Source organism: Podarcis bocagei, assembly GCF_964188305.1.
Source record: "Podarcis bocagei genome assembly, chromosome: 17".
Taxonomy (NCBI): Eukaryota; Metazoa; Chordata; class Lepidosauria; order Squamata; family Lacertidae; genus Podarcis; species Podarcis bocagei.
In genome coordinates, this window is record NC_138143.1 from 28,666,398 (window position 1) to 28,679,196 (window position 12,799).

Here is a 12,799-nt window from a genome sequence, read left to right on the forward strand (position 1 = left end):
GCGAACATCTTACCCGCTGCCAGCTAACAATCTCGCTTGTAAGATTTTTTGCTTCTGCTAGATCCACATAGAGAATGTTGACCCCTAGGCCAAAGAATGTGCACTTAGCAAAATCTATTCTGACTGAAGCAAAGAATCCTGATACACTTGAAACCATCAAAGAGGCGAGGGTGTGCATGTACTCTTTTTTATAGGTAAAAGGTAAAGGACCCCTGGCGGTTAAGTCCAGTCAAAGGCACTCATCTTACTTTCAGGTCAAGGGAGCCGGCGTTTGTCCACAGACAGCTTTCCGGGTCATGTGGTCAGAATGACTAAACCGCTTCCAGTGCAACGGAACCCCAGAGCGCACGGAAATGCCATTTACCTTCTCGCAGTAGTAGTACCTATTCATCTACTTGCACTGGTGTGCTTTTGAACTGCTAGGTTGGCAGGCGCTGGGACAGAGCAACGGGAGCTCACCACGTCACAGGGATTTGAACTGCCGACCTTCTGATCGGCAAGCCCAAGAGGCTCATTGGTTTAGACCACAGTGTCACCCGTGTGTGTGTGTGTGTGTGTGTGTGTGTACACACACACACACACACACACACACACACACCCTGTGCCTTCTGGGAAATGTATGATTGAAGAAAGTGTCAGAGTATTATTCCCCAGGGAAATAATAATACAGTAGAAGCTATTTTCATCAATCCTCTGTTTCTTCTCGTTTTCCAATGCAGCAGCTATCTAAAGGAATAAATGAGTTTTATTGTGGGATGGAGGGGGAGTTTTGCTACACTGTTCGACTGCATTAATTCATTATAGTTTGGTGCCTGTGCTCTGGTTCAGCAGCATGGCCCTGTGGACATTCTCGGTGAATCTGCAACAGAAACGCTGCTGGTTTGAACAGGCTTGGGGCTGGGAGGGTTCCAATTAGACCCAGCAAATGTGAAAGGGACATTTTTTATGATGGTGCACGACCCTTCCTGCTGGAGAGATCTTGGCCCCGCCATATCATGCAGAATTGTTCTTTCTATCAAGAGAGTTTGGGAAGTCACATTTGCCTGGGGATTCAGTTCTGTCAGATTTCCCAAACTTGCCCTACAGCCAGGCTGGGTTTGTTACGGGGACATGGAAGGGGAAGGCAAAATGGGCTCTGTGGAAAAGCAGAGGCAGGCACAGTTTGTGTGACTCATGGCATGAGTAACGCCAGGGCACTAAAAACACAGCTGTCAGACTTGATGCAGTGTCGCGATGCCAGCTTGTATACTTAAGCCTTTTAAAGAGCAATGGCACAGTGTGTTCTCCTTCATGGAGAGCACGTATTGCGGTGGGGGCCGCCAGGACACTCCAAAGTTGGGGGCCGGCTATTTGACCGTTGGCCACTGATGTGATTGGACTTCCCTTGTTGTTGGGAAGAAGTTAATGTTGCCATTTGATTGATTGACAGCCAGAAATGCTAAAACTCCTTGCACGAGGCTAGGGCTTCCTCTTTTCACCCCGTGCATCAGATTGCCCGTCCTCCCCCCCATATTTAGGGTTGTTCTCTTGACCTTGCTCTGCCTGTCATGGGGTCGTCTGCTCTTGGGGCAGGGGCCCGGTAGGAATTTTGTCCATCTGGCTGATTAGCTGGGGCCATTTGGTTTTTGCCTACTGCATGGCAAATTGTCACAACTTGTAAGGTTGCGGTTAGGCATTGGTTTATGGTTTGGTTGGTTGAGGGCATGGTTTGGCTGTGCCTGCCCCTCTAATGCTGCTGCTGCAAGGGATTCCGTTAAAGGAATCAGGGGCTAAATATTGCTTGTCCACCCTGTCAAGGGGGCTCGGGCCATAGTAATGAGCTCCTGGTTGCATTTGGGGAGGGCTGAGGGCAGGTTTCCTGCTCCATCACTAGCCCCAAGTGTATTCCCCTTTTCTGACTTTCGCAGGTGTGTGGAATGTCAGTCTGTCCCCCATGGGGGGGCAGATAGTTGCAACCAATGCCTAAGCAACCACTCACATTTTTGTATTTTAATAAAGTTGTGGCCAGAATTATGTCAAAACCTTAAACAAAAATTTCTGTGTGATGTGTGAGTTATTGGGGTGGCCCTGGGGACCTCGACACGCAACATGTTGTAAACGGCACATTTTTATTATTTTTTGAAAAAGGTCAGCGGTAACAATGTTGGAGAAAATAGGTTCACAACTGTGCTGCAATTTTTAAACAAGTCTGAAAAGGCCGAAAATAAATGTATGCCTAATTATAATTTCTGAACAGATCGTACAATGCCTGGCATTGCGACGCTTTCTCCATTCCTCAATTTGCACATAAGGAAAGGGATTTGAGCACACAGAACAGCTTGGCCTACATCTGCAAACCTGCACTGGGATGCTGACCTTTTTGAGGGGGACGAAAGGGCAAATTCAAAAATTTGCCTTCCGTGAGTGTGCTGCTGCTGCTACAGATGAGGAAGTCGACTGAGGGGTGCAGCTGCAACTGTGGGTTCCTTCCCCTGTTTTTCTAGACGTGGTTGTCTTAATGGGAAGTTTGTGTGCCAAGCACATTGAAAGGGAAAAAAAGTGATTACATGTCTGACTGTCATGTCACTGCTGGGTCAGACAGCTATAGTGTGTATATAATAAAATGATGTGAATGGAATTGCTCCCTCATATAAAGTCATACAGCCAAAGGCCATTCTTTATGATTTACGATTCTCTTGGCACAATAATAAAAATGATTTTCAGTTTCTCTTCAGTGTGTGACTCACATTATACACTACAGTTTTCCCATGTGTTTCTCTTTCCTTTTCCTTAACAAAAAGTGGTGGGGGGGAGTGTTTTGTGTCATGGGAGCCACTATCTACAGATTCATCTGGAAACAAGGGGTTTTAAAAGTCATTTTTCTTACCTCTTTTCAACTCGCTTTGCTTTAGGCTGGTGTTTGTCTTCAATAAATGAACTATTTAGAGCACGGTGCAATCTCTAGAGGAAAAGCAGGGCACAAATTAATCAGTAGCATAATCAGCCTTGCATTTTAGGGTGGAGAGGATAGGAAATATGAACGCTGCATGTAACAGGCTGCGATTTTGTTTGAAGCGAGGCACAGTGGAACCTTGGTTCTCGAACAGCTTAGTTGACGAACAAATCAGCTCCCCAACACTGAAAACCCAGAAGTAAGTGTTCCGGTTTTCAAATGTTTTTGGGAAGCCAAACGTCCGATGCAGCAGTCTGCTATTGTTTCCAGGACGCCTGCGCCAGTCGGAAACCATGCCTTGGTTTTTTAACGTTTCGTGAGTCAAACGGACTTCTGGAATGGAAGAAGTTTGAGAACCAAGCTAACCACTGTACTGAGCTGTTTGTGTATGACCCCCACCATTGTGATTCTCAGAGCGATCCCACCTATCCCATTTTCACCGATGCTGTATGGCTTGGGAAGAGACCACAGAAGATAGCTAGAACCTTTCTCATTTAGACAAGATGCTTAGAAAGTTGAAGTAATTTTGATCCTTTCTAGTATTTTAACATTTGTTTGTATGTATGTTTGTTTAATTTGTATACCGCCCTATACCCGCAGGTCTCAGGGAGGTTCACAGCATAAAATCGCAAAATAAAAACACAAAATACATAATAAAAACAAGAACAAGAACAACTCAATAATTCTCCTGCTCCCCAAGACATTTCAAAAGGGCATTGGATGTCAATCAGCCGAAGGCCTGGTTAAAGAGGAACGTTTTTGCCTGGTACCTAAAGGTACATAATGAAGGCACTGGTCAAACCTCCCTGGGGAGAGCATTCCACAAACTGGGAGCCACTGCAGAGAAGGCCCCGTTCTTGTGATGCCATTCTCCGGACCCTCATGGAGTAGGCTCATTAAGAAGGGTCTCAGAAGATGATCTTAGGGTCTGGGTAGGTTCATATGTAAAGAGGAGGTCCCTGAGATACTGTGTTTTGAAGTATGGCTGTGATCCCCCCCCCCCCCCGATTTTCTTGTTTTGTCTTTTTGTAAACAGCTTTGAGGGTTTTCCCCACTCAGTTAAGTGGTGTTAATTTTTTATGAAATAAAATAAATACAATTAAAAAAATAAAACCTTTGCTTCACTGGATGGAGGATATAGAGAGGTTACCCAAGGCAGTTTTGTGGTGTAATCCATTCAGAACAAGAGTGATTTAACACCAGGAGGACGTACCTGACTTGTATGAAGCCAGTATCTCAGCTTGGATTTCTTTTTGATTCGTGGGATCACCAGCCTGTATACGATGTGCTCTCCAATAGTAGTGAGAATTGACAAGCCAAACCCAATGCATAGCATCACAAAGAGTCCAGAAAAGTGCTTGATGCCCATCTGCAGTGTCTGTTAAGAAAACAAAGGAAGTGAGCGACATTAGAAAAACTAGAATAAGGATATAGTCTGGTTGATTTTCTTCTTGCTGGTTTAGTCCTTGTCTCACCCAGGTCTAATCAGGCTCAAGACCCACCTCCAATCTCAACATGCAACAGGTCCCCTCTCTTTATCACATATGCCCATTTTATCCTTCCCACTTCCACTGCGCTTGTGTTCATCCCCAGCATCTGATACAGCATGAGGGGCTTTAGCTAGAGGGAATTCTGTGCTGAAATTAGGGTTGCTACCCGCCCCTGGAAAAATGGGATCACCTCGTTTTTGGACAAGAATGTCCCTTGTCCCATTTGGACTTCAAATGGGATGTCTCCATACCTCCACACCCCGTATTCAAGCATGGCTGGCCCAAAATGGCGGCTGCATCACTGTTAATGCAGCTGATGAGGGGTCTGGCCTGGTTCAAGCATGAGCGATGCTCCTCAGCAGCAGCCTGATGGTCTAGCATGGTGTTATATATTGAAGTTCTCACTCTGGCCACCAGGGGTATTGTGTATATAGTTTTCACTCAGGTCCACGTCAGTTAATTTAGGCGGGAAACCCTGGGTTGTTGTTGTTGTTACAATGTTGACAGCCGGCTGGCTATAAAAGCAGGCCGGCTGAGCTGTTCAGTTCAGTTCAGTTCCAGCTTACTATAAAGAACCACTTGGAGAAATCTCTGTGTCAACTGCTATGTCCACCCACAACCTAATACATGGTATGGGGCGGCTGCTGCTTGGCCACTCTGCCACACCAACCAGACCTCTCCTCCTCCCTCCTCCTTCCTCTTCTGGGCTTGAGTCTCTTCTGACGCAGCATGCATGAAAGGCTGGAGCTGCAGCTCAAGTCATTCATGGGAGACGGCCATCTAACCCTGGCCTCTGCCCATCTATGTGGGTGGAGTGGAAGAGCAGGACACCTAGCTCTGAGGGCCTTCTGGTGGTCCTCTCACTGCAATAAGTGAAGTTACAGGGAACCAGGCAGAGGGACTTTTCGGTAGTCACACCTGCCCTGTGGAACACCCTCCCACCAGATGTCCACAACTTTTAGATGACCTCTGAAGGCAGCCCTGTACAGTGGTACCTCTGGTTGCGAACGGGATCTGTTCCGGAGCCCCGTTCGCAACATGAGCAGAATGCAACCCACGTCTGCGCATGTGTGGGTCACGATTCACCGTTTCTGCACGTGCGTGATGTCATTTTGAGTGTCTGCGCATGCGCGGGTGGCGAAACCCAGAAGTAACCTGTTCCATCACTTCCGGGTCTCCGTGGGACGTATCCTGAAACAATGTAACCTGAACCAAATGTAACAAGAGGTATGACTGTATAGGGAAGTTTTTAATGTTTGGTGTTTTATTATGCTTTTATGTTTGTTGGAAGCCTCCCAGAGTGGCTGGGGCAACCCAGTCAGATGGGCAGGGTACAAATAATAAAAATCATCATAATCTTCTAAGTTCACTACCTTAGTCACAGAAACAAGGCAAATTTATCTTGTTTACCACCTAGTAACCCTTGTTAAGTACCTGACCAATTTGTAGCTATCTCTGGAGACAACCAGGGATCGCAAACAAAATGTATGACGTGCGATTAATACCAGCTTGATGCCCTTTTGTCCATTAGGACATTCTCCTCAATAAGCCCCCATGAAATATGTAAAACTCTGGTGTTTCTGCTATAATATTCTGTCTCGTGTTAATTAATGAGTGAAGGGTGCTATTGACTGACGCTCTCAAATTTGTTTTGACCAACCCCATGCAAAACAAATAGATGGGTTCCTAATGGAGGCATTTCAATGTATGGGTAGTTTCCTGTTGGTAGGTAGGTGTGCATCAGAACAAATATCTTTCTCTGTTCGCAAAGGAGATGCCAAAATAAAGCACGAACGAAAAAGCCGATAAATATGCTGTGACAGCTCTCTTGAAAGCCTACATTTCGGATGCACATTTAAATAAAAATAGAAGAAGAGGAGGCAAATATAATTACAGCAACAGCAGATTTACAAACTGCCAATTTTCTTAGCTGTATATAACACACACACGCACACACATTTTGGGCAATCATAGAGCAAAATATGTATAAATTTCAATAAAGACAACAGAGCCTTGTGGCACCTTAAAGAACTGACCAAAGCGGAATCAAGTGGTATTATTCCATTCCTTGATCTGGACGCTATGCTTCTGTTGATGCAGCCTAGAATAGCATTAGCTGTTTTTCCCCTGCTGTATCACATTGTTAACTCATATCAAACTTAAAGTTTACCAAGACCTCTAGAACTTTTTCACATGCATCGCTAGCAAGGCAGGTGTCTCCTGTTCTAAATTTTGGCATTGGATAATTCCTGTCTTAGGGCTTATCCATACACCTGTTTGTCCTGAGACTCCCCCCCCCCCCGGAAAACCTTTCTTTTAGTACTGAATCGTAACAAAGGGAGTGGGCTTTCTGTGGATTACCATTTGTTTCGATTTAGCGCTTAAAGAGCAGGGGGAAGTGGCGGGTCAAAGGCAAACTTGCTTGGACCTGTGTCTAGAAAACACGGGGTGAGCCAAAAACAGCTTGGACCCATGTTTTCTAGGTATGGGGCAAGCAGAAAGTATGGATGACACCTGAGTATAGTACCTTACATCTGAAATTCATTTTGTTTGTTAATCTGCCCCCCCCCCCCCCCGTGACCAGCTCTGGTAAGTAGTCTAGCCACAGTCTCTTAAAACTAAATGCTCCCCAAATGCTATCGTTGTTATTAAAATGCATTACAAAATGCAATTCAAAGCATGACTGTGATGGAGGGAAAAGGATAAAAGCAACCGCAACAGCAACAACACCACAAGCCCAAAGAATGTGGCTGATACAACAACAACAACAACAACAACAACAACAGCAACAATTTTATTATTTGTACCCTGGGTTATCATGCGCAATTTGGCCCCAGGACTGAAATAACAGGTTCTTTCGATGGCACAGATAAGCTTCGCCAAGCTGAAAAAACCAGAATTGATCCAGCTCCGGGGTATGCCAGTCTCAATAAAAAAAAAATTTGTTTTGTTTTCGTTTTGCCCCCTTTCCTTTCTATAAACTGCATTAGTGAAATCTAATCTCGCTCACTGGCTAAGCAAGCTTTGTAATGAAAATGCACCACTGCAGAAAAGGTTTCAATATCATTCCCTTCCTATTCAGAACTGATAGCAAAAAAAGTGTGGCATCTGTGCTTGATTAATTAAGTAACGAGCTTAATGATTCCATTTACTTATTGGAGGGGGGAGGGCCTGCTCAATTTCAATGAGCTGAGGCCAAATCAAAGTGAAGGTGGAATTCAAAGTGAAATATCTGAGTAGACCGGACACCTGAGGGGGTTTGGTTTTTCTTACAAGGATTCCACTGTGAAAGTATTCCCTTTAAATGGGACCTTTGTAAAACTGGGACGGCTTCTCCAAATCAGGGATGTCCCTGGAAAATAGGGACACTTGGAAGGGTCTGTATGTACGTGATTTAGAGGAAAGCGTCCAAACAGATCCTACTGAGGTGCAAAAGCTGTCCTCTTCCATGCCTGAGTTGGGAAGACGGAAAATGCTGAGAAAAGCTTGGAGTTCAGGCAGAGAACTGAGCCGCCCATTGAACAGTCAGCAAAGTCCGACTCCAACGAAAGACTCAGCAAGACACTTTGTGATAGAAATGGGAAGTAGGGACAGCTGAGGAGTTGCCAACAGTAGACATTTTGGCCTAGACCAGGGGTCTGCAACTTTTAAGACAAAAAGAGCCACTTGGACCCGTTTCCGAAGAAAAAAAAACTGGGAGCCGCAAAACCCGTCAATAAAAAAATAACTTTTTTGTCACTTTTTTATTATTTCTTTGTTTGACCCCTCAGAATTACTCCTCCTCATAGAAATAAACATTAAATTAACAAGTTACCTTTTTGTGTGTGTGTGTTCTTCACTCCCCTTCAAAACAGTGACCAGCGTACATGCCCCCTTTCAATGCAGTGACCAGCGTACATGCCCCTTACAATGTAGCGGGCGGGCGGGAAGGTGACGTCGGGACGGTGCGTGACTAACGCATGCACTGCCCCCATGCGACGTCACAGCCAGAACAGCGCCCGCCACAGTGGGGAGTCTCGGGGCGCACAATGCGCCTCCTCCCCTCGCTAGTATCCGCCCTGGAGCCGCGGCAAAGGTGTAAAAGAGCCACATGCGGCTCCGGAGCCGCGGGTTGCAGACCCCTGGCCTAGACATTTGCAAATTGCTTTGCAAAAATGTGTCTGTTAGTTGAAAACCAGGGCAAAATGCTGGTGAATTTTCAGGGTGTGTATGTGTGTGAATCTGTGGGATGTCACACATAGAAAGCAGTCAAGTACAACATTCCTAGAGTGGACATGAAAGGGGATGTTTGCTCCAACCAATCAGAACTTCCTGTGTCCTCCTGAGCTGGGACAAACTTCCTCTGCATGTGACTAGAGGGGGGCGTGACCTTACCTGCTCAGGTAACAAAAAGGCAAGGCACACTTCCTTCTTTTGGACTTCTTTTGGACTCTTTTCCATCTTGTTTTCATTGTGAGAAGCAGTGACTGCCTGTGGGGTAGTTCCACATGTATATACTTTGTAACCTAAGTCTGCCTTCAGGGATCCATCTGTGAACTGAATGTGTGAGTAAACTTCTTTTATAATACTTTGCACAAGATTGTGTCGTGTCTGTTCTTTTTAAGGGGGAGAAAAGGGGATTACCAGGAATCCTATATTGAGAAGCTTAAACAAGCTTGCAACAAGTTAACTGTTGTGCGTTTAAAGGGGAATGTTAAAACTCTGCTAAGTTATAGAACTTGCTGGTGCAAGCTAGGAAGGATATTATAAAACAATATATCCTCTCCAGCCTCCGTGAACATTCCAACAGAATAATAGAGTGGTGTGAAAATGTAGAGAACTGATATAGGAAAAACGAGAAAGCAAGAGAAACTGAAATTGATAGATTTGCCCATCCCTACCACAAACGTTGTGCAAAAAAAGCAGGGTGAAGGCACAATAAACAGGTCCTCTAGCCACAACCCCTGTGTTGTGGGAGGCATCTAGATTTTCCTTGACCCACAAGACTGTCATTTCCTAATAAAACTTAAATCGATCAAGCAGCTAATACATGATTAGGTGAAGCAGGCAATCAGCTCTGTCCAAGGAAAACAGCACCTTTCCCCCACAGAACAAGTTCAACTGTTTGGTTTTAAAAAAAATAATGTATGGGAAAGCAAAATCCAGAAATCAATTCACAGAATACTTCATCTGGGAATAAAGTGAAAATGCATTGTGTGTCTAAAAATGGGTTATAACACCACAGAGGTAGCAGTGAAAGCACAAAGATGGATATTTTTGCCGTTTAAAAGGGTCATCACAATCAATATTTCACTTACAGATATGAGCAGGGTTGTGCCATTATTCTTTGCTGACACGTCCTTGTAGACCAGCCAAAAAATTCATTTAAAGAAGAAGAAGAAGAAGAAAGATGCAAGGGGGAAACTGTATGGAACCTTGCACTGGTTATTACAAATATCCAGGTTCCCTTTGTAGCAAGGGAGAATCTCCTCTTTGCCATTCTTTCAGCCCAGAGAGATTTGCAGTGGAGCCAGCAGAAATGCAGAGAATAGGCTGAGGGGATTGTTATGAGGCTTAGGCGGCAGTCCTGTGCCCACTTACCTGGGCGTAAGCCTCACTGAAATCAATGGGATTTACATCCAAGTAGACGTGTATAAGGGACATGTATGAGGGTAGCGGGAAGCCTATTTCCAGACCCCTTTGTAGGCTTTGCGCCTAGTGGGGAGACCAAGATCCACTGGACTGTTAATGCTGTGAGCCCTTCAATCTTATACTCAGCCTAAATACAGTGGTACCTCGGGTTAAGAACTAAATTCATTCTGAAGGTCCGTTCTTAACCTGAAGCTGTTCTTAACCTGAGGTACTACTTTAGCTAATGGGATCTCCCATTGCCGCTGCAGAAAATTTCTGTTCTCACCTTGAAGCAAAGTTCTTAACCCAGGGTACTATTTCTGGGTTAGCAGAGTCTGTAACCTGAAGCATCTGTAATCTGAAGCGTCTGTAACCTGAGGTACCACTGTATATAGATGTATAGAACCATACATCACCAAGGCACCACCGTCTCTAGTGACCTTTCTTGTAAGGGAATCAAACCTGAGGTATGCACTGGAATCCTTGAAATCTCTCACCACCTGGAGCAGGCTTCCTCAAACTTGGCCCTCCAGATGTTTTAGGCCTACAACTCCCATGACCCCTAGCTAGCAGGACCAGTGGTCAGGGATGATTGGAACTGTAGTCTCAAAACATCTTGAGGAAGTCTAGCCAGGAGACTGGGGAGCATATAGCAAAGGTAAACAAGCCAATCCTAACATTTCCTTAAAAGTATTTACTGCTGAGACTAGACAATACATTTACTATACAGTGGTACCTCAGGTTACATACGCTTCAGGTTACATACGCTTCAGGTTACAGACTCCACTAACCCAGGAATATTACCTCAGGTAAGAACTTTGCTTCAGGATGAGAACAGAAATCATGCTCTGGCGGCGCAGTGGCAGCAGGAGGCCCCATTAGCTAAAGTGGTGCTTCAGGTTAAGAACAGTTTCAGGTTAAGAATGGACCTCTGGAACGAATTAAGTACTTAACCCGAGGTACCACTGTATGATCATCTCATATATATATATATATATATATATATATATATATATATATATATGAATAGTATTGCAGATTCAAGTGGTAACAAGAATAGCACTATCACGCAAGTGTGTGTGTTGTGTAACTGTGACTTCCATCTTATTTCCTCCTTTGCTAGGCCTCTGGGAACTGGACATGCACACACAGCTTTTGCTTGGCAAGTGTAAAGAAGGATGCAGCCTTGAGCTCGACAGATAAACTCAATATCCTGCCTTTAGCCTGCACAGATATCTCAGATGTAAGCGACGGTTATCTAATCTGCAGAAGGATTTTTCAGCTAGGGCTATCTTCTGCTTTAACAGTTCACATCTCCTCTAGTATAAACTTAACATTTTTTTGTTGTTACATGGAATCACAGAATCGTTCAATTGTAGTGTTGCAAGGAACCATGAGGACCATCTAGTCTACCCCTGTGATGGAGGAATCTTTCACCCAACGTGAGGCTCAAACCCACAACCCTGAGATTAAGAGACTCATGCTCTACTGAGTCAGCAAGGCTGGGAGAATATTTTAAGCCACTTCACCTCATGTTCCAGGGCCCATGTTCAATGGCCAAGATCTTCTGTTTTAAAAGGCTCATCACTTAGCAGGAGTGAGAGAATCATAGAATCATAGAGTCGGAAGAGACCACAAGGGCCATCGAGTCCAACCCCCTGCCAAGCAGGAAACACCATCAGAGCACTCCTGACATATGGTTGTCAAGCCTCTGCTTAAAGACCTCCAAAGTAGGAGACTCCACCACACTCCTTGGCAGCAAATTCCACTGTCGAACAGCTCTTACTGTCAGGAAGTTCTTCCTAATGTTTAGGTGGAATCTTCTTTCTTGTAGTTTGGATCCATTGCTCCATGTCCGCTTCTCTGGAGCAGCAGAAAACAACCTTTCTCCCTCCTCTATATGACATCCTTTTATATATTTGACCATGGCTCTCATATCACCCCTTAGCCTCCTCTTCTCCAGGCTAAACATGCCCAGCTCCCTTAACCATTCCTCATAAGGCATCATTTCCAGGCCTTTGACCATTCTGGTTGCCCTCCTCTGGACACGTTCCAGTTTGTCAGTGTCCTTGCAAAGTGCTGAGAGCGAGTTGTTGTCAAGCTTCTGCCTGAAACAATGGACAGCCTTGGCCAGTATATAATTCTAGACTAAATGGATCAATGATGTGACTCAGTAGAAACTCCCAAAACAGCTAATTTTTTGATGAGCCAATATATTGTGTTGGTACTTTATAAACAGTAGAAGAAAAAAACACCATTCATGCTAGTTCAGTTTACAGTGGTACCTCGGGTTACATACGCTTCAGGTTACATACGCTTCAGGTTACACACTCCGCTAACCTAGAAATAGTGCTTCAGGTTAAGAACTTTGCTTCAGGATGAGAACAGAAATCGTGCTCTCGTGGCGCGGCGGCAGCAGGAGGCCCCATTAGCTAAAGTGGTGCTTCAGGTTAAGAACAGTTTCAGGTTAAGTATGGACCTCTGGAACAAATTAAGTACTTAACCCGAGGTACCACTGTATTCTCTTTCTGCTGCCCATGCAGAAGGACAAGATTTCGCTTCTGAGATTAGAAAAAAAGTTGTCCAGATAGTTTCCAACTGATGCTTTGTAACTGAAGAGCTCAGCGGGGAGGTGTTTTTTGTCAGAATCCTGACTGGGGAGGGGAGGGGAGGGTGAAGCCTCCCCCACCCCCGGTGTGTTGCTGCCCTGATGAAAATTGGTATTAAGTTTTTTAAAAACCCTGATATAGTTGTTAACAAAGCATTT

The 12,799-nt window shown here is 44.8% G+C and overlaps 1 protein-coding gene across 1 annotated transcript in view; it reads right to left on the reverse strand.

Annotated features, from left to right (window-relative positions):
- GRIN3A (glutamate ionotropic receptor NMDA type subunit 3A) overlaps positions 1 to 12,799 on the reverse strand; it is a 98,153-nt gene that overhangs the window by 2,766 nt on the left and 82,588 nt on the right. Inside the window, exons 7-8 of the mRNA XM_081176195.1 lie at positions 4,146 to 4,310; positions 2,867 to 2,940 (exon numbers count right to left, since the gene is read on the reverse strand). Coding sequence (XP_081032321.1) covers positions 2,867 to 2,940; positions 4,146 to 4,310 — 239 coding nt within the window. The remainder of the gene's footprint in view (positions 1 to 2,866; positions 2,941 to 4,145; positions 4,311 to 12,799) is intronic.